We start from the raw sequence: 21,062 nt of genomic DNA, 5'->3' as shown, positions 1-21,062 counted from the left end.
CTCGAATTTTCATTACAATGCAACTCGATAATTACACCGATAAATTTTAATTAATTTTTTAATTTCTTTGATTTTTTAAGAGATTTTCCCAAGGTTAAGGGTGCATACTTATATATCTCAATTTGTGAAACTTTTTATGCCATCCCCGTTTGCCCCCCTCTGCACATGTCATTCTTTTTACAGTATATTATTTTGTGGTATAAATTAAACTAAGTTTGTGTAGTTTTTACATTAGATTCCCAGAAAATTTTACTAAAAATTAAGTTCTACATTCATTACTTTATCATCATTATCATCTATTACCCTCCAGCAATTTCCGCTCCACGTTATCTACCTTCTCTAAATTACCCATTTTTCTTATTTATTTACGTTATTTTGAGTATTTTAGTATAGTAATTTACATAGATAATCATGTTCTTAAGGTATATTTTAGGGCAACGATCTTAATTACATTAAAATTTATTCTGTGCGGTCTCTAGTAGATGCTGAAGGCGATAAAACACTTTAAGTGCACTTTAACACTGGCTACTTTGAATTTCTACTCACTTTACAGAAAATATTCGCATTTAGCGGCTCTTTTTTGATTTTTGACAAATTTGTTGACGTTTAAAAATCCCCAAATGCCACTCGATCTTCAAGGCATTAAGAAGAAATTCGATATTTCTTTTAATGGGCAAAAAAAAATTCCCACTCCAGTTTTATTGGCTAATTACCTACCCCACAACACTAGAAAGTTTACGTTGCAGGGTTTTAGAATAAAGAAAATTTTGCATATTTTGACTTTACGTTAAACGTAATTACACAAGTTGTTACGTTAATGAGATTTGAGTTAATTTCTAATGAATGCCAAGCGCCTTAGGTAACGTTTAGTAGATAATTACTGATATAATTGTATTTAGACGTTTCTTATTAGTTTTGATCGGTAATTGCAGTTTATCACGCCTTATACGTAATTGCTTTATTATAATTTCATTGAGTTGGTTGACGACATCGTTCTTTTGAACAAATAACCTTTATGTACTTTACCGTTTTCTTGATTTTGCCGAGAAGAATGTAAAATTAAAAGAAATTTAGTACTTTAAATCCGAAAATTCATACAAATCCAAGGCAATAATAATACAGAATTTCTAAAATCCCTTTAAAATTCTGTAAATTACCCTAAAAAATCCGCTAAAAATTCTCCAATCGAAATCTGTAGAATTTCTTTTAAAAAACAAACAAATTTAGAATATGTTTTGATTGCGAAAATATAAAAAAAATCATCTCTAGTAGGATGTGTGATCCTTACGAACTGTTATAACCTTAGCATACTTTTATGGCATCTATAAATTGATATTATCAAGGGGTTATCCACTACTTATAATGCATTATTCCCTCATTTTGTTTAGAAATATATAATGATTTTCATTAAAAAGTATTACACTCAATTCTGGTTGTTAAGCTTATATTTATGATTTTATGCCTATCATTTTTAATTAACGTTTGCATATGTTAAAACATTTTACACTATTGCTGCAACTGATGTAAGTTTACTTATAATAATTTAAATGTTTCTATCAGAAGAAATCGTCATTGTTGCAATTGATATATTTACAATAATGCAAATATTTCTACTGCCAGACACGCTGCCCTTCCAGCTACTGCCAGACAAGTTGTCTTTCTAGCAATGCAATTGTTATTGCCACTTGCTCTGGAAGGTTTTCAATCAATGCGAGTTGCTAATAATAAATTACAACACTACATTGAAATTAGTAACGTTCGTTCCCAGCGAAATGATTATTTGCTATTCATATATACCAATAGAATTTAAATTAAATTCAAATTTTTCTTTTTGCAAATATGTTAATAAATATTTAAAATTTTAGCAACTTAAAAGCAATTTTTGTAGCTTTGCAATCTTATAGAACCTCACAATTAGTGTTATTTCTATAACAACACGAAGTGGGTTTTATTATCAAAGGACATTCATTATATAAGACAACAAAAGCTTGTAAAGAAACAATAGCCGTTGGACAGTCGATTTTGACAGCGTGTCACGTTATTCTGACGTTATTATTTCATCAATAAAGAAATAATATATATATATTTAACCCCATCAGGTAGTCTGTTTCCTGTATGAGAAACATAAAAGTAATATTTATCTAAATATAAACAGACAAGAGACTAAATATCGAAAGATTTTTATTGTAATAAAGGTAAAAATAGTTTTATTTTTTATTTTTCGTTTTGTTTTTGTATGATCATAGTTGAAAGTACAATCAGAGGAAATTTTCAAAACAATACTCTTGATATATTTTCCAGATATTGCAGATTTTTTATGCCATTCTTGATTGTCTCGAAGGACAGTCAATTCACAAAAATATCACCTCACAAATCACCTCACATAATCACAAACAAATCACCTGACAAGTTCCAATCACTCGTTGAAAAGCGAATTTTGCATACATGTAACATTTTTGTTTTTACTTCTTGCTTAATTTAATCGGCAACAAAATATATTACACATTTAACAAGCAATTTAAAAAACGTACACGCACAATTTTCTTTTTTTTTTTAAATATAAAATATACAATTTCTTAAAATTTTATAAAAGCATATATATATATATAAATATATTTATTTATACATTATTAAATAAAAAATGAAAATAGCATTTAATAAATAGTAATAAATTAATAATTTCTTTGTTATAAATTAAGGCAATATTTAAAAAAAAAAATTCTTTTTAGTTGACTGGAATAAGTTCCATTGTTTCTTGTAAATTGGCAAAGAGAAGAAATCAGCAATCAAATTTTTGAGCATATTGGTCTTCGTGTTAAAAGGTTAAAGACACTTTGCATATCAACCTTTGTATACAAATCTTTAATGGCTTCCTATCAAATCCTTAATTAAGGTTCCCTGTTGTGCACGCCCAGGTCTGTTTCAGTGTTTACTTTCCCAGCTTGTATGTAACAGAGGGAAAGTATGGGCCCCCTAAGATTTTTACATTTTTGGAATCGGAGGACTTGGGGAAACGTCCAGAAATGCAAAGTTGGGGTGTTCCTATATGTATGGATGTTAGCTTGTGGGTGGCACCCACTTTGAAGCTTAATAACTCCTGTGTCTTTTGTCGAAAATTTCTGAAATTTTGCAGGAATATTTTTGTATTAGGAACATTAACACTGTTAAATTTTGGTGGTTGAAGGTCGAGGGAGTGGGAAGATAGACGAGGTCATTTATTATATCTCGCGATGGATCGGATTCAATGAAGATTTTACCCATTAGCATTTATAATTTTTTTAAAACTCGTCTAAACCCTGAAAATTGAGTTCTATGCCATTTTATAATAAGAATTTTTAAATAAAATTCGTAACAGTTGGCGCTACTCACAATTTTAACTCTTTCCAAGAAATTACACAACTTGCTGCCACAATTTTTTTAAATACCAGTAACAAGGAAAGAATCTTTACTTTGGAGGTGTCATCTATAAACAATCCTAACTGCAGGCCTTGAGTAATTTATGTCTAGTTTAATCTCGAAATCTAAGGTAATCGGTGGATCAGGAAAATTATACATTAGCATTCAAGATCAGCTTTTCAGTGATAACTTTATCACTTTAACCTTGAACTATCTTCCCATTTATAACAAAAGCTGATATGCAAATCAGCCAGTCTGGATGGTTCAAGTGGCATGGATGAGTACAGATTCTGTAGGATATGAATACTTCATTATATGTAAACATTAAAGATATGAAATGCATCACATGTATGGGCGGGCATCCTTCGAATTGGCCCAAATATTAAATATGATATTTACATCATTGTGAATGAGTTAAGTCAGAAGAATATTTTCACCATATGGATTACAAAAATCAATTTTTGTAGCAATCCGAAAAGTTCGAAATTTAAAAATTAAAATTATCCTCTAATTCTCTACATCTTCCATAGGTTTTAAGATACTGAATCTTAAACGAAACTCTCCCATAAAATAGTGAAGGCGAAATAAGTAAACTTAACGTACCGTAAGACCGTCGCCATCTTGATAACGGACACGTTTCGTAAATTTTATATCGAGTTAATTAATTAAAAAATATATACCGGAGTTAATATTTGCTAATGCGAGTTTATATACATTGCAATAATCGAAATATTTAGGATAAATATTAAAATTATGATAGATACAACGATATTCTATTGCGGGTATTTTGAAATCATCTGGTGTATTGCTTTAGTGATCCCTGAGTTTGCTTCAGTCGGCGAAGACGTTGCAAAGTACAGCGAAGAGCGTGCATGCGGCATAAACACCGAGAGCAATCCACCACATAACTTGCTCGTGCAACTTTTGTTCGAAATTCTTCAAAACCAACAATCCTATAGTCAAACCTGCCAAGGCACCTGTCAGATGCGCCACATACGACACGGGAGCTCCGTGATAGTCCAAGGAATAACGATTGTAAATTGCAAAGCCAACGTCTGCACTGGCTAATAGGGAAGAAAAATGATCACGTGCCATTCGAATATTCAAAGATAGAAAAATGTTCGTACTTACCCACTAGAAAAATTCCAATTAACCTCACTATTCCCAGTTCCATCTGATTGTAATTCTGTAAAAGAAATCGGTTGGTTTGCGATTCAGAAGGGAGGTTTTGACAAATCTATATGCAAATTATGATGAAATAAGTACAAAATAAACTAACCAACACTACATTAGCTAGGTGAGCGGCGAGAAGGGCATACACTCCTCCCGAAGCGCCAACCAAGTAAACTTTTCTATCAAAGACTGAAGTACCTAATGATCCTGAAAACGAGATTTTATTAAGTACAAAGTATATATTTAATTAATAAAACATTTTTTCTAGATTAAATATTATTAAAAATAAACACATATTCTACTAAATGGCAACATTTATTAATTATACTTACTAGCGACATCTGGTAATCGTTATACAAACTAATATTAAAATGGGTATTTTTCAGAATTTGTACGTCATTAGTTATATTATTTAATTATAAATTTTAAAAAAAATTACCCGCTAAAACACCAGCCATGTAGACTGTACCTATACGAAGCGATCCGTGGACCATTTCTAATGGGATTCCTACTAAAATCTGGACCAATAAATTGAATACTAAATGAATCCATCTGAAAATACGAGAAGAAAATTTTCTCAAGCTTAAATTTTTACAGAGAATTTTTATTTACTCGATCAACACAAAAAATTATAAGTATTATAAGTACAGTATATACATACACACAAGAAACTAAGAACCAAGCTGATGGAATTGATTACAAAAAGAAAAAAAACCACCACCTCAACTAGGTTAATAATTAAATATTAATGAATATCAATTTGTATGACGTACGAGGGTAAATTTAAGTGAAAAAATAAATAAAAAATTCAGTAACATAATTAGAAGTTTTCGTTCATTGGTTGATTTTTTTTGTAACTGAAACCAATTACAAGCTTTCGTTTAAAATTTTAAACGAAGCATCCTGATTGGTTCGTCGTTAATGCAGTTTATAACATGTAATTTACTTATTCAATGAAAAATTTTGATGAAACGGATATTTAAAAATGTCCCTTGACGTGAAAACAACTTTGAATTTTATTCTATAATTTCCAGAGCTAACGTTCTGGCTTAAATATCTGAAGATACATAAAGCGTGACCAAGCGAGAACGACCGTACGATAATTTAGTTTTATTATACAAATTTATACAAGAGAAATGGTCCTATAACCCAGAAAACATGTTTGAAATCTGGCATTCGCTTTATAAAAGTGATACAAAAAAACATTTTTTTCCACGAATTTAAAAAAATGAAGAGGGGAAATTAGAACCGTATATTAGAGAATTATAGATAATTTTTAGTTTATATGCTCTGTTGAATTAGCTTTAATGGTGACCTTTATACAGTATTAAACTAAAATTCTAGATTGTCTTATCATCTCAAACTTTTTTCCAGGACCATCGTTGGAACGACCAGTTAATATGGCAGCCTATGACTCTAAGGTACCAGGATGGGTCGAAAACATTATAAATTTTGAGGGCCCGTTTCTCACCAGCCGGCCGCCACATTGTAGGCCTGATCGAACCCATAATGGACTTGCTAATAAAGCCCTCTTAATGCTCACAGATTAGAATGAGTTTTAAAAAGTCCAACGCGGATTGGGAAGGCCCTCAATTGAGCGGTCGGGGTTTTTTAATTCTGTCTTATAAACACTCTTTATCAATCCATTATGGATTCGGCCAGACCCACAATGGGACGGAGTGTGGGACGTATTCGTGACAAACCACCCATTAATTTTCGAGATTGCTCAACCCGGATACGATTCCGTGTTTCTATATACTGTACCTCATATTAGTATACTTTTTATTCTGTATAGAAATTTATTGTTAATAGTATGTATAGGTTTAGATTCTTGTCTGTGTGTGTATATACAATTAATTTGCAGGTAAAAAAAAATATATATATATGCTTACCCAGCATGTAACACCACATAAAAAATAAAACGCCAAAATTGCGATCTTTTGTCAGGACGATAGATGAACATGCTGTCGATGGGTACTGGTCCTTTACTTGTAATGCTTCCCACCGTCACCGTATAATAAATAAAAACACTTAACTACAAAAAATAAAATAATATAAATAAATAATTATACATAGATTATATAAAGTATGTAAACATAAAATGCCGAATTAAATTTTTAAAATATAGGCGTTCTTCGAATATCCAATAATTCGAAATTAAATCCGTGACGTAACTGACACGTTTCGCTCATTCGCCGGCTATTTTAAGAGCGACCAATTAGAAGCTTTGGTTTAAAATTTTAAACGAAACGTCTTGATTGGTTTTTTGTTATTATTGACGCCATTCCAGTTTCAGAAAGAATCTTTGAACTAGAAAATAGAAGCAATCTGGAAAACTAAAAATAAATTGAAATGGTAATTTTTATCATTTTCTATCTATAAATATTTTATTTCCAATTTCTTCCTGAATTTTAGTTTTTTATTATTGGATAAATTTAGTTTTGGATTAAATTTATCACACACACACAAAAAAATAATAAATTCGAATGGAAGAGTTTAACTATTTCTCTTAGTTCTTTAAATCTATATTCGAAGAAGGGAAAAGACGGACATAAAGAAGCCTTTTTAACCCGGATAATCGGATAATTCTTCCATTTAACTTTAGATTGGAACCGTAAAAAGTTCCTGGTCTCTAGAGATGAAAGTTTTGCCAACTTTCTTTTTTTTTTTTTTAAATACAAATAAATCAAATTTTGTTGCTCCGTTTTACAGTTTGCACCCCTTAAAAATGCTAAAGAATAATTTCAGAAAATATTTACATGCAAACATCTTATCTAATAGCATTTTCTTACTCATTAATCTTTGGTTTACTGCGACAGTTCGAACGTTATTGCTCGTAAACGCGCTTATTTTTATGCTTAGCGAGAAGATAAAATTATACAGGATAACACCTTTTTTATCAGTTTGCAAATGAGTTTTCGTCTCTCTTCTAAGAATTTCCAATCTGATGGACACTACAACGTTTCTGCATTAAAACTGAGTGGATAGTTTTGTTAACAGATAAATCGTGCATCCTAAATTTTGTCACAACATGGGTTCGAACCCATTACTACTTTTACAGATGTTATATAACAGAGGGAAAGTATGGCGATCGTAATAAAATGACCACCCAAGATTTTTACATTTTTGGACTCGAGAGACCTTGAAGCACCAAGGAATGCAAGAAAATATAAAAAATTGAGGGTTTTTTTCTGTGTGTATGGATGTTAATATATGTATGTGGAGGCGCGATTTTGTCCATCCATTTTGAAACTTAATAACTCCTGTGCCTTTTGTCGAATATTTCTGAAATTTTGCAGGGAGGTTCATGTATTTGGGTCATTGATGCTGATAAATTTTGGTGATTAAAGATCGAATGGGTAGGGAGATAGAGGGGATGTCATGTGTCGTATCTCGAGTGGGGTCGGACTTAATGAAGATTTTACTGGTTATTAGGATTTACAATCTTTTATTAAACTCGTCTCCATCCTCAAAATTAAACTTTTTGTCATTTTATAGTAATTATTAATAATATAAAAAGTTTTAATAAAGTCACAGATAGCGTCACACACAATTTTAACTTTTTCGCCGGGAAAATTATTCAACTCGTTACTAGACTTTTTAAAATAAGTTATTCAATATTCTAACCTAAGATCGGTTTGAGAATAAAGAATTGGTTCCGATCCTCTATAGGATGAAACGTTCTTGAACCTTCTGTTAGGTCTGAGGGAGTTCGAACCTTCAATTTTCGAATATTCTAACTGAATAATAAATAATAGTTTCAGGTTTAGATCACACACGGGTTCGTGTTTTCAAGCATTTAGATACAGGAAGGAACCAAATATTGAAGGATAGGTTCAGTTTGAAAGGAGGTAAAGAAGTGAAGGATACAGTTCGGATCCACACAGAAATGAATGTATTTTACATATCTACATCACGGTTCACGTAGTAAGATTTGTTATGTGTTCATTTAAAAAATACACTTATATTGTTAATTAAATCATTCGTGAATTGCTTATTTACAGGCATGAACGGCGTGTATAGTGGGAAAACATGATGAAGTTTAGAGGCTTTTAAACGAAATAATTCGCAAAATCGCATTAATACTACTAAGCTAAGTATCGCGAGTCACGAAATGAATTGAATTTAATTAAATGCAGGAAACATTTACCTCCATTAAAGTGACAATGATGATAAAGAAAGGAGGAGGACAGCATTTGTAATTATCTGCATAGTATTTACGATCTCTCTCGTCTGGAAGGAATTCTTGCGCTATTATGTGAACCATTCGATGGAACAGACCCGGTTCTGACGTTAATAGACGAAAATCGTGTTCGCTCCATACCTCGCGATCTTTGTGATGGACAGCTATTTTAAAACTCCTCGTCCTCTTCCCACTCATCTGAAATTAAACGAATAACTTTTAAGTAGTTTGCACGGGTTGTTATATTCCAAAGTTCGCTAACCTGTATAAATTTACGTGCATAAGACGATCTCACACATGACACATAAGTGTTAAAGTTTCTATTTTATATATAGACCGAGATAAGATCTCGATCTCTACGACTTTTATGGCTATGGATACATTATTAATATGATGGGTGTTTCCGTAAATGCCAGCTTCAGAAAATTTTCTGAAATAAAATAAATTAGAAATGTAGAGCAGACTTCTTCGTAATGAAGCCATTCGTGAGAAAAAACTATGTCCAAACCGAACAGTTTACACTCCCCCCATAAAAGCGCACGTGTATACATTACAAATTACAATAGTTAGGAACATTTGACAGGTACGTAAACAAACAAAACGATAAACAGAGGCACGTGATAGCCAAACAAAAATGCAAATAAGGGGCCTACGTGGTCATCTTCAAGCAAAAGTGATCAATTTTGTTTTGTTTTGTTGCGTGGCTTCATGCGCTTTTCTTCTGTTATTTCATTGTTGAATACAAAGGAGCGAAAACACAATCGATGAAAATTTTGCATTATGACAGAAAATGACGTGTGAAATATTTATTCCGGAAATGACATCACCATCTCGACGCCTTTCCTCGTTTAAACGAGTTCGTTACAGGACATTTCTGGTATATAAGCATCTCTTATTTTACGTGTATGCTACGGATTCTTACGCATTATAATTGAACTTTTTAAATAAAATTTGCCACTTTGAAACAATGGAACGGTTTACTTACACTTTACTTCTCTGTACGTCACACTCTACATTTAAACAAACATTCGTTGCGGCGAAATATTCTTTCTACTTGCGACTCTCTTTTGTATGTAGACAAAAACTAATCATCTAATATTTTTGTTACGCTTCAAAATAAAATGCATGCATTCGAATAGGCAATTATGCGACCAGCCGTGACGCGACACCATGATTCTGTACGCGACGAGACGTCTCGTCGCGTATAATTTCCTCATAAATAAAAAATATTTATTTAAAACAATAATTTATATTCATACTTTAAACAATTCGCGTATATGCTAGATGTTGGGGACTGAGAAAAAATTATTATTATTATTATTATTACTTTTACAGGGACGGCGCGTAGGCGCACGAGTATACGCAAAATTGTTGAAATTTCGAAGAATTCTTCATTATATCATCCTACAATGAATTATTATCGTCAGCTTTTGACTGCCGTTTATATAATATAATATTATTTTTGAAAGTTAAACTGTTTCTCCTATATGTTGGCCGTTTAGAACAAAATGATAGCTGTTTAAAGCGTGCGAGCGAAACGACGCGACGCGACGTTTCGCTCGCACGCTTTCGCTCGACGTTTCGCGTCGCGTCGTATCGCTTCGTCTTGCACACTTATATTTTGTACTTTTAAATGATAAAGATAGAAACATTTCGATTAATAAAACTATAAAACAGTGCTTAATAGATTAATTTAATAACGAAATATAATAAACAACTGTTAGAATATACGACGCGAGATCGCATCGCTTAGAGGCGTATTCGCTTTGTTAAAACAGTGCATACACATCGATTTGACGTAACTATATTTTTAAATGTAAGCGTAAAACGACGTCAGATTAACGTAACAGCACGTAATATTGTGACGAAACGAATGTGATAACAATAGGATACTTACTACCGAGATGAAGTCTTCGAAGGAGATGGCAGAAGTTTTTTGTTCGGCAGCTTTAATAGCCAAGATCTCCCTCTTCCTGGGTTCTATAGCCTCCTGAAATTCCGTACTTTCTAAAGCTTCTAGAAAGTCGTCCCAAGGGATCTCGCCAAACCCTTCCGGATCAAACTAAAAAGAAATAAGTAATACAGCAGCTGGTGTTAAGCGAAACAAATCGAATTAGTATCAAATCTACGGGCTTAAATAATAAAAAATAAGGACGACCAACCTTATCAAAAAGCTGCTTCCACTTCTGAAAAACCAAGAGAGGAAAATTAATAGCGAATCCAGAGAATTTTACAAACTACACAATTTGATATCTCTTCTGGAAGATGGAACATATCCAATTTGTCGAGTGCAGATCGACCAATGGGAATAACTCTTACAATCAAATTTAAGCTATAGAAGTAAATAACAGTTTACCGGTTCCTTGGGGGATTGAAGAGATACCAATCGATTGAAAAATAAGGGAAAAAAATCTAATCAAATACAGCAGCCACTCGCGCAATTTCGAAAATTCAAGTTTTCTTACCTCACTGGGAGGCAGGAGGAAGGAAAAAAAAACAAAGAAAAAGGTGGAAATTGTGTAGTTTAGAAAAATAAAAATGATGAGAGGCAGTAGGAAGGAAAGTAATAAAATATTCATACGTCATTTAGTAAGGTATGGTGAGCTTCTAACTCCACTTCTTCTAAGTCTCCAGATTCAAACATGGCCACTGGCCATCTCATCATTTCTCGAAGCATAACGTCAGCTTTTATTCGTTTTGCTTTTTAATATCATTTTTCTATCGAGTTTCGAATCTGTAAAGACATAAAAAAAAGGAGAAAAATTATTAGAAATGCCCTGGGGATAGCATTAATTAATCTCCAAACGAAGTACAAGTACAACTCGTTATCTCTACAGCATCTTCGGCAACACTTCAGAAAAATGAACGATTAAATTTACACACCTCTCCTTCCCCCCGCTTTCATCTTAGAATATTTTACTCCGACTTCATTAAATCTGCAGAGGTGCTTCGGCGATCAATATTAAAATCCGATCACAACCGAGAAAATGTGGATCTGTAAAGATTTACTTCGTGTATTATTCCAGTTTGCAATGACAAAACGGGATTATTTGGGGTGGAAGAGTCGTTACAACAATACTCCAATCTCCTCCAGCCATTTGAATATTAATGAATTTCGCAATTAGTTTATTGAGAAAGTGTATTAAAATCCAATACATGGTGTAATCGCTCAATTTGGACTTGTAGCATTTGAGTGGCCTAAAAATATCCGCTAAGTAATAAAATTTATAAATAGCTACAATAAAATCTGCCGCTTTTATAATAGATGCGATGACTTTCACCTTCGTCACTGGACACTAATCCCACAATAGGTAAACGTGCAAATTATCAAACTTTTGATAAAGTTCTTATTGTGGTGATGAAAAAGTGTAAAAAGTCGTCATTGATCAATGATAAAATGATGTAATTCGACACTTCGAAAAACTGTATAATCAGTTTGTGAAATCTTATTAAGGAACACTTCAGAGAAATTGACTACTGGTCAGTTTATAAGATCTAATTATAGAAAAGCCTACACAAAATTGCTACTGGTCAGTTCAATGCTCCAGTTATAAGACCTTACAAAAGTGGCTACTGGTCAGTTTAAGGATCCAGTTGTTTAAGACGTTACAAAAAAGCTGTTGATTAAAATCATATAGTGTATAAAAAATACAGCAGTAAAAGGTGAACGAACAAGATACGAATGGCCAATTGTAAAGATGAGCCATCAAAATCTTTATACAAAAATGGCCACCGGGCAAGGACAAAATTGCGAGTCGTTAAAGAGCCATAAAAGATTCCTCGTTAATGTAGAATGTGACCTTCTAAATTAAAAAAAAAAAGTTATTCAAATTAAAAATGCCAAACAAAAAATCTTTACTTTGAATACTTTAACTAAAGATTCGATCCTTTAACGTCGAACTGCGAGAATTTACTTGGACGTAACTTATAAAAAATGGTTAAAAAATAGTCTTTGAAGCGAATAAAAATGTGGATTTAACTTTCTAATCTGGAAATTAATTAATCTAATAAATAAATATTAACTTTGAGAAGTGTAAAGTTGATTTTTCTCACTTAATATCCATCAACCTAATTTGGCAGATGTGTTGAATATTTGTTTACATTACGGTAATTTAATAGCGTTAAAAAAGATATAAATTATTACTCATCCTCGATTGTTATAAATATTTATAAGAATATTTCTTTTTATTGTATGAAGAAACCTTATACTGTTTATACGCAGAAAATTACCACCCGTGTATAAGTATCTAAATGTTATATTTTCAACCCAATCATCATAAAGTGAGGATAATTTATGACCATTTATTTTTAGATAAATGATGCAAATTCGCTTACTTATTATGCAATTTACTTATAACTTAATAAATATTTATACAACCAGACAGACAAACGGTACATGATAAAAGGCAGAATTTGAACCGAGTATATCTCCTATAAAGAGTTTTATATAGTTATAAAATTAGATAAGTGTACTCAGTTAATGATGATGATGATAAGTTGAGTGCATTATCATCAGGGGTTGTAGTGAACATCTGTCAGAAAACCAAACTATGCTGGGCTTGTTTATTTTACATTTAACTTCGAACAAATTTTATAAATATTTATTTAATAATATATAAATATCGACACAATAAGTGTTTAGGGTGTTAAAAGGTGACGTTTTTAGGTTACACCTTCGAACTTTAACGCTTGTTCGTCATCTTTACGTGTGTATACTCTATTGCTTTCTTCAATTTTTCACGAGTTTTAGATTACACGAGAGTGATGATGATATTTTTATTCCAAAAAAAGATGAGGAAATGATTATTATAATGATCATTTGATACATATTGTATGATAAAATCCTTGGAAACATCTGTCAAACTACAACTGTATCCGGTCTATTAAACAATCTCTCTAGATTAAAACGCATTTCTCACAGATTTCTATGTCTAAAATGACTTTAAATTTCGTAAATTATTCATGCCCTCTACCCTCGAGTCTCCGACTGTATCGAAGAATTTAATTATGTAACCCGCACGATAAGATTCGTAACAATTGTAGTATTATGCATGCATTGTTACGTCAGCATAGATACTAAGCTGACATAACAATACTTACGTCATCGAAGATAAAAAAATTAATATAATACGAATTAAACTGACGTAATAATGTATATAACAGTGCAGTGTTAGTGCACGTATAGTTACATACAATTGTTAAGTCAGCATGGATGCAAGTGTTTGGCCGACGGTGCGTGAAACATAAGAGGCGTGACTATCTACAGGAAAGTAAACCGGCTTTTGTCTATCGAGTTCATTCATTCTAGCAATTTGTACACTTTGTATCCACCTGTACCACCTTCCACTTCTCCCCCTCTCGATACTCAATAATTAATATGCTGGACTTAACTCACCTTCAGCGAGGCATGTCTCGATCCAATATACTGTAAGTTCTATGTTTTTCCGTATAATTTCCTGTGTCAAATTAACGTACATACGACGATGACCCTTCCGATGCTTACGTCACACTTACGTACAGCTGTACGAACGGGATCGACGTTTAAACCCCCAAAAATTATGCTCCGAGGTTGGCGAGAAGCCGGTTTCTCAATACTCCATTGTGTACGTTCTGAGGCCGAGTCCACAGCGCGCCGGAGGGGAGGATAGAAAGTCCATTAGCACGAGCTGGGGAGAGGAAGTTGGATGGATCTGAAAGGCAGGACGATGCCATCTCGTTACATTGCCGCATCGTTAATTATAATTAATTACCGAGCTGATTGCCAAAATGTGTTATACATAATTAGAATTTATAAGTTTTAACAGCTTTTAAATTTGTTTAAAATTATATATCTTGTTATATTTAATTTTTATTCTTTTTTTTCGGTTGTTTGAACGTTACGAGTGAGAGTTTGGTCGTTAATTTAGCCGAAAATGTTAATTTTTCAGTTAAAAAACTCAGGGAACGACTGGAATATGACTTTTTTAAACTCAAAATTCGAGAAATGTGTTCTATAAAAATGAAATTTCGCCTCTATCTAGCTAAGAAATTAACTTTTCGACTTCACAACACTCGAGATATTGTCGGAAAATTAATGTTTTAAATCTCCTTTCGGGAGAAAATCTCCAGAAATTCTTTCTGAAAAGATTTTTTTTCTTATTTTTTTAATAAAAAAGTATGAAAAACGACATTAAAAATGGCTATTTAATGCCACGTTCTACCGTGAAGCTTTCACAATTTATTTTCCTCCCGTTTTCTTATTTTCCTTTCTAATTTATTTATTTATTTTCGACATTTTTCCACATCCCTGACTTTTTCTCTTTCTTTTATTTTTTTTAATGCGATGTCATATGCATCACTATTTCTCTCCCTTTTTTATGCTCTTCCTCTCTAGAAATAACAAACTGCGTGCAATAATTAGAGTGAAAAAACAAAATAATTAAAATTTCTAGAATAAATTATTAGAAAGATTAAAAAACTGTGCGTAATTAATTTATCTTTACGCAATTTTATTGCATAACTTAATAAACGAAGTATTGTTTCGATGTGTTAATTGTAAATAGCAACAAACGATGGATCGACGCGACGCGATGCAATGTCAGCGCGCGTCGTAGCAGGCTTCACTACTATATTTATTTATTTATTTAAATAAGCTTCTTTTAAATATTCATTATTTTAATTTTAATGTCTAAAAGTAACGAAAATGTGCCTTTTAATATACTTAAAAAAATTTATCTATGGCTTCTTTTATATAATTAACAGCTCGTAAAATGTGAATTCGTGTCGCTCGACGCGTGCACCTTACGTAAATTTAAATTAAATGGTAAGAACTTTTTGAAACATTTCTTATAATACAGATGTAGATTTGTAAACATTTTTACATTACGATTTTGATTTACATTTATTATTATTATCTTTTATTATTATAATTACTTCGATAAGGTACGCGAAGCGACGCGGCGCGTGTCTGTCGGAACGGTAGCCATTTCGTTGTAAAATATATAATGGTCGTAAAACTAGCGTTATTACAGCTGTAACACGCTGGACAACGAATCGTTGCTCAAATAGTAAGGTAAAATATTGATAAATCGATAAAATCCATATCGACATCTCGACTGAAGTGTTTTTGATATTGACTGTCAGATGTCTGATCAAAATCGGTCGATTTTGATCAGATATTGTGGGCCTGGATGAACCCATAACCAATTCGAAAAAAGGCTTCTTAATATCCTCTGGGCTGAAAGAGCAAAAAAAATGAAAAACTAAAACCAACGGGGAGTTTTTTCTTCTTCTAGAGGGGAAGGGAAGGCTAGCTGCCCCTAGAAAAAAATTAAAGTAATTGACACACAGCACAGACCTCTCTTCCTCCCCACTTCCTCGAAACTAATATGAGTTGCCCCCCTCTAGTTCGGATCCTGGGTATGCCGCTTCAACGAAGCACAAATTAGATAAAGTAGAAAAGGAATATTTTCATAAAGAACAATTGATAATAACATCACAGAACCGTAATTTGTGACGTCATTGTCGATTTCTGATGCCGAATATCGTTTTCACCAGGGGTGTGCAATTTTCTGTATACAATTCAGATACATTTAACTGATATTGTTACGTGACATCGTGGACACAGTCAAAATACATAATGCAAATTTTTACAGTTGTGCCTCTTGTAGACATAATTTCATAATCAGTAGACCATATTAATTATTCAAAGTTTATATTGCTCTGGGGCTATGAATGCTTGCTTGATAAGCCATGAGTGATGATACCTACAGTATATTCATATTCCGTTTACAAGTAAAGCATCTGGTGTTAAGTTGTCCATTTACTACTGTTTTTCATTATTACTGAAATATTTTACTTGTAAACCTGGTATCTAAATAAAATATTATGAAGGAATTGTGATGTAAATATTATATAATACAAATGGAAATAAAGACAAGAAACAAAGCCAGCGAAATAATATATATCAATCAATGGAACCAGCAGTTATCTACTCATATTGTGACAATGCCACAATGGTGAGCTGCAATTTTTAATTAATCACGTGATTTCCAGTTCATATCTGGTCTCGATTTTCATCTATCTAACTCTGTTTTCGAGATTAACGAAGGACAGATGGACGACAGTGGGAATATATGGGTCTGCAATTTGAAAATTACAGCCCAATTAAGAAAATATGTTTCTGCAAGATGGCTGCGCCTTTGACTTGTTTCTACAAGATGGCCGCACCCTATGAAATTCGGGTTCAAATTCCATCCGGAATCTGCCGATTTTCCTCTATTTATTTAAGTTAGGAAGTTGTTTATCCAAGCTGTTCGATGGCAAGCCGGTCCTGCGTATAATGTTCAAAATTTATATAAATTAGTTAATTTTTATAACGTAGTAAAAAACCGTTAAATTTCGATGCAGAGCGTGTAAATTCAAAGCCAAGATTTTGTCACATGTACTGTAAAGTTAAATTTAGAAACTGATAATGAAAATGCACATAACATTAATATTAATTCAAATAGAAATGGTAATTTAAGCAAAACAATGTATTTCTGTTAGGCTCTGCATCACGCAATGGTCCAATTTATTATTCACGTTTAATACGGTATTACTGATTATTCGATTAATATTAGTCTCGAGTTACCTAGTCCTAGCTTTTAGACAATGTTATTGCAATTTGTATACTAAAAATAAGTACTGTATTCTATTCGAAACTGGTGAATGCAAGCATTCGTTATCTCAGGAACAACAAAATAATTTAATAAATTGACAGAATTTAAGCTTGTTAACCCCCAATTTATAAATAGAACGAAAGCCATAAACATTAATTCAGAATAATGAAAACTGTTGTAGATGCCACAAAACACAAAAACTAGTCTTCTAAACTAGTCGCTATGCTACAAATTTCTGGTAGGAGTGCCACAAAATTTCAAACATTTCATACAAAATATTGCAGATCTTCAAAATTGCATTTCATTTATACGTATAAAGAGTATTCATTTTCCGGTTTGTTGTGTATATAGCATGGAAAAGTACAGGTAAATAGGGGCCAGTTTCTCATAAATGACCACCCAGGAGGCATTCCCCTTGGCAAATAGCGCATGTGTTATGTTGCCATAAATTTTTCCAGAATTTTTGAAAATATCGATGTTTTCAGACCCCCTAAACCTATAAGGTCAAAAATAAAAGAATAAATAAAAACAAAAAAATCAGTGTTCATATGTTTCGTTTAATATTTCAGGAGGGGGGAATGGTTAAGAAAACAAATTTGGGCATTGATAAACGGCATAACGAATAAAGGCATTGATACTATTAAATTCTAGTGGTTAAAAATGTGGAGGAAGTGGGAAGATACAGGGGATCACGTATCATATCTCGAATAGAGTCGGACTTCTATTTTACTCGTTATTATCATTCGCAATTTTTATAAAACTCACCTCTAGCTTCAAAATTAAGCCTTTTCTCGTTTTATAACAATTCATAATATAAAAGTTATTTTTTAAAACAAAATCTCGTAACATATGACACCACAATTTTGTGTTAATAGAGAGGTCGCGGCCGACATTTTCATCGCGAAAACGTGTACGTCATACGTTCAAAGCCGTCTTCCTGTAAGCCTAGAAGTTTGACAATGGCGTTTGGAACGTCGAGCATGATTCCACTGACGTTCCAAATGCCATTGTTAAACTTCTAGGCTTACAGGAAGGCGGCGCTTGAACGTCTGATGTACACGTTTTCGCGATGAAAACGTCGGCCGCAACTTCTCTAATATGTCAGTGTTTTTCGCCTGGAAAGTTACGCAACTCGTTACTGGATTTTTTTTAATAATACGAGTACATAGTGTAAAGTATGAAGTTATGCAAAGCGTCAGCATGAAAAGCAATTAGTAAAGTTTGTTTTAGAGAAAATAGGTTAAAATTTAGACAGTTTCCTAACATAAAGGTTTAGAAATATTTTTAATTTAAATTACATAAAATTAAAATGCAAGGCAAATATTTTTAATGCAGTTTACTTATTTCGCATGATATCGAAAATCAAATCGATGAATCGTTGTCTGCATGTAGCACGTTACCCTATGTCTGATTTCAATAGGAAAATATCGTGTTACTTTTCAGAAATGAATGATACATTTATTCTCTTCGAGTTCGTTGTAACTTGTGAAATATGCAAATACCTGCATTGCTATTTAAATGACAACTTTCTGAAATTGTTAACCTTTTATAAATTAATAAGTTTTCTGTTTTTATTTTTTACCTTCCCGGCTGCTATATATAACAGAGGGAAGGTAGGTCGATGGGTCAAAAAATGACCCTTCCAAGTTTTTTATTTCTTGACTCGGAGATCCTCGAAATGTCGAGACATGTAAAAATTTGGGAGTTTTTCTGTATGTATGAACATGGCCTTCTCGTATATATCAAGGCCTATTCTTAGCTCCTCAATTCCATTGTTTGGAGTCTGTCAAGGCAGTTTCATGATAACGTCGATAGGGGCGCTGTTACAGGCCATGGAATGCCATGTATTACATATGAGTTAAAATGAAAAAAATCCAAAAATAATTTATTGTCACATTTATTTTCCAAAAATCTATGTTGGATCTATAAGACCGTGTTTTTATTTAACTATTCTTGAGAAAATTTATCGTTTTTTCCTATTAATTAAAAATATAAAATAGTAAAAACATGCTTTATTCAAAAACTATTATTTGCACTTAATTAATCAACTATTGTGTTATTTGCATTTGCGCTCATACAAATAAAATTATGCGAAATAACTTCACCAGAAACGTGTTCAACTAGTACAATGCCATTGAAGATGAGCATAACTTGTAATAGGCTCCTAGCGACAAAACCGTGCGAACTGGCTGGCAGACACTTTTTGAGGCTAAGAACAGGCCTTCATATGTATGAGAAGGCCATGATATGAACGTTAGTGTGTATAGGAGGCGCGATTTTGTTCACCTACTTCGCAGCTTATTAACTCCCGTGTCTTTTATCAAAAATTTCTGAAATTTTGCAGGAAAGTTTGTGTATTAGGGACATCGACAGCAACACCCGCAGACTATAAAAAAGGGCATCATATAATATCCAAGAAGCTTCACACTGTGATTTAAAGTCGAATCAGCAATCCCACAAAGTGGCACTGGTTGCAATCAAGACTAAGAAACAAGGAATGATTTTTAGCCTTCTTTTCAAGGCCAATTTTTGGTCAACATACGATGAAGTTACATGAGACAATGGATAAATATCTTTCATTAGCTTTTAGAGCCTGTACACACTAGGCGTTTTTCAACGCGCGTTTAACGCGCGTTTTAAAGAACCAAGAGTTCTATGTAGCCGTACACACTCAAACGCCAAGCGCGCGTTTAACGCGCGTTTATAGATTTTTGTTAAAACGCGCGTTTTGCGGGCACTTTACGGGCGCTTTGAGATATATGTGCTGCCTTATAGCGACGATGGAGGAGCACACACAATCAATTACTTTCTCGTCCATTTCCAAACTGAGCCAGTGCTAAACGCCGAACTAACGCTCGTCGAACGCCGAGCTAACGCGCGTTAGCTCGGCATTAAGCGCGCGTTTAACGCGCGTTGAAAAACGCCTAGTGTGTACAGGGCCTTATTGTACAGTATATGTATTCAGAATAGACTAGAAGTCACGCATTTTCTGTTATTTGTTAATAATGGAATTTGAGGCTTTTTGGTGATTAGGAAGAAAGCAAATCAGACAAAGAATAAGGGGACGTGCCCCAAGTACTCCAGTGTACGGCTACCCCTGGACATCAATAATATTAAATTTTGATGGTTAAAGTCGAGGAGGAGGGGAGATAAAGACGGTCACGTGTCATATCTCCAGTGAGGTAAGACCTAATTAAGATTTTACTTGTTATTAGCATTTTAATTTTTTTTCTTTTCTTTTACAAAACTCGTCTCTATCCTGAAACGAAGCCTTTTTCCCATTTTAATAAAATACCCTAAAAGATGGCTCCAAACACAATTTTAACTATTTTGCAGAGAAAATTAATCAGCTTATTGAAGGATTTTTTATAGTCGACTATATGGTTTTATGGAATTGTTTCATAATTAAGATCAAAATATTCTCATTTGAATAGGTAAAATTGCCACATTAAACTATGCCAAAATTAAAAAGTAAATAATAAGTTATATATATTATTTTTCCATTAATTTCCATATATAGTTGAAAGTAAATATCAAGGGAAAGAAATGTGAAGTTTGTCCTCGAACACTAGCGCGAGGCTAATTTGAAGCTTCTTAGTGGAAGTCCAATTCCTTCTATCTCATCACCTCGGGCGGTTCGTTAGTGTTACTCGTAATACGATTTGTACACA

The 21,062-nt window shown here is 32.9% G+C and overlaps 1 protein-coding gene and 1 long non-coding RNA gene across 3 annotated transcripts; one reads left to right on the top strand and one right to left on the bottom strand.

Moving 5' to 3' along the window:
• Positions 1–2,660: 2,660 nt before the first annotated feature.
• Positions 2,661–14,345, bottom strand: LOC111613124 (rhomboid-related protein 2-like). Its single transcript, XM_023354446.1, has 10 exons — positions 14,148–14,345; positions 11,334–11,486; positions 10,915–10,938; positions 10,650–10,814; positions 8,720–8,950; positions 6,462–6,604; positions 5,009–5,121; positions 4,676–4,776; positions 4,528–4,582; positions 2,661–4,460 (listed from the first exon to the last, which is right to left on the bottom strand). The coding sequence occupies exons 2-10, from the start codon at positions 11,427–11,429 to the stop codon at positions 4,228–4,230; spliced, it is 1,161 nt and encodes a 386-aa protein (XP_023210214.1). The 5' UTR covers positions 11,430–11,486; positions 14,148–14,345; the 3' UTR covers positions 2,661–4,227.
• On the top strand, positions 6,545–20,682 carry LOC111613126. 2 transcript variants are annotated; one of them, XR_002754724.1, is made up of 3 exons: positions 6,545–6,924; positions 15,494–15,554; positions 20,425–20,682. It is a non-coding gene; the product is annotated as an uncharacterized LOC111613126 (long non-coding RNA). The 2 variants fall into 2 exon arrangements; XR_002754723.1 differs by lacking the exon at positions 20,425–20,682 and adding an exon at positions 19,736–19,984.
• Positions 20,683–21,062: the final 380 nt, after the last annotated feature.

This window comes from Centruroides sculpturatus, unplaced genomic scaffold (genome assembly GCF_000671375.1).
Source record: "Centruroides sculpturatus isolate CEXI.00-Female unplaced genomic scaffold, Cexi_2.0 scaffold1821, whole genome shotgun sequence".
NCBI lineage: Eukaryota > Metazoa > Arthropoda > Arachnida > Scorpiones > Buthidae > Centruroides > Centruroides sculpturatus.
Note: the sequence above shows the minus strand (reverse complement) of the source record. Positions and strands in the feature narration are given on the sequence as shown.

Excerpts from the sequence above, each read along its gene's own strand:
- LOC111613124 (XM_023354446.1), bottom strand. The coding sequence starts at position 11,429 with ATGCTTCGAGAAATGATGAGATGGCCAGTGGCCATGTTTGAATCTGGA. Across the intron at positions 10,939-11,333 it reads ACCATACCTTACTAAATGAC|AAGTGGAAGCAGCTTTTTGA; the intron begins GTATGAATATTT and ends TTGGTTTTTCAG. Across the intron at positions 4,461-4,527 it reads AATTGGAATTTTTCTAGTGG|CCAGTGCAGACGTTGGCTTT; the intron begins GTAAGTACGAAC and ends CTTCCCTATTAG.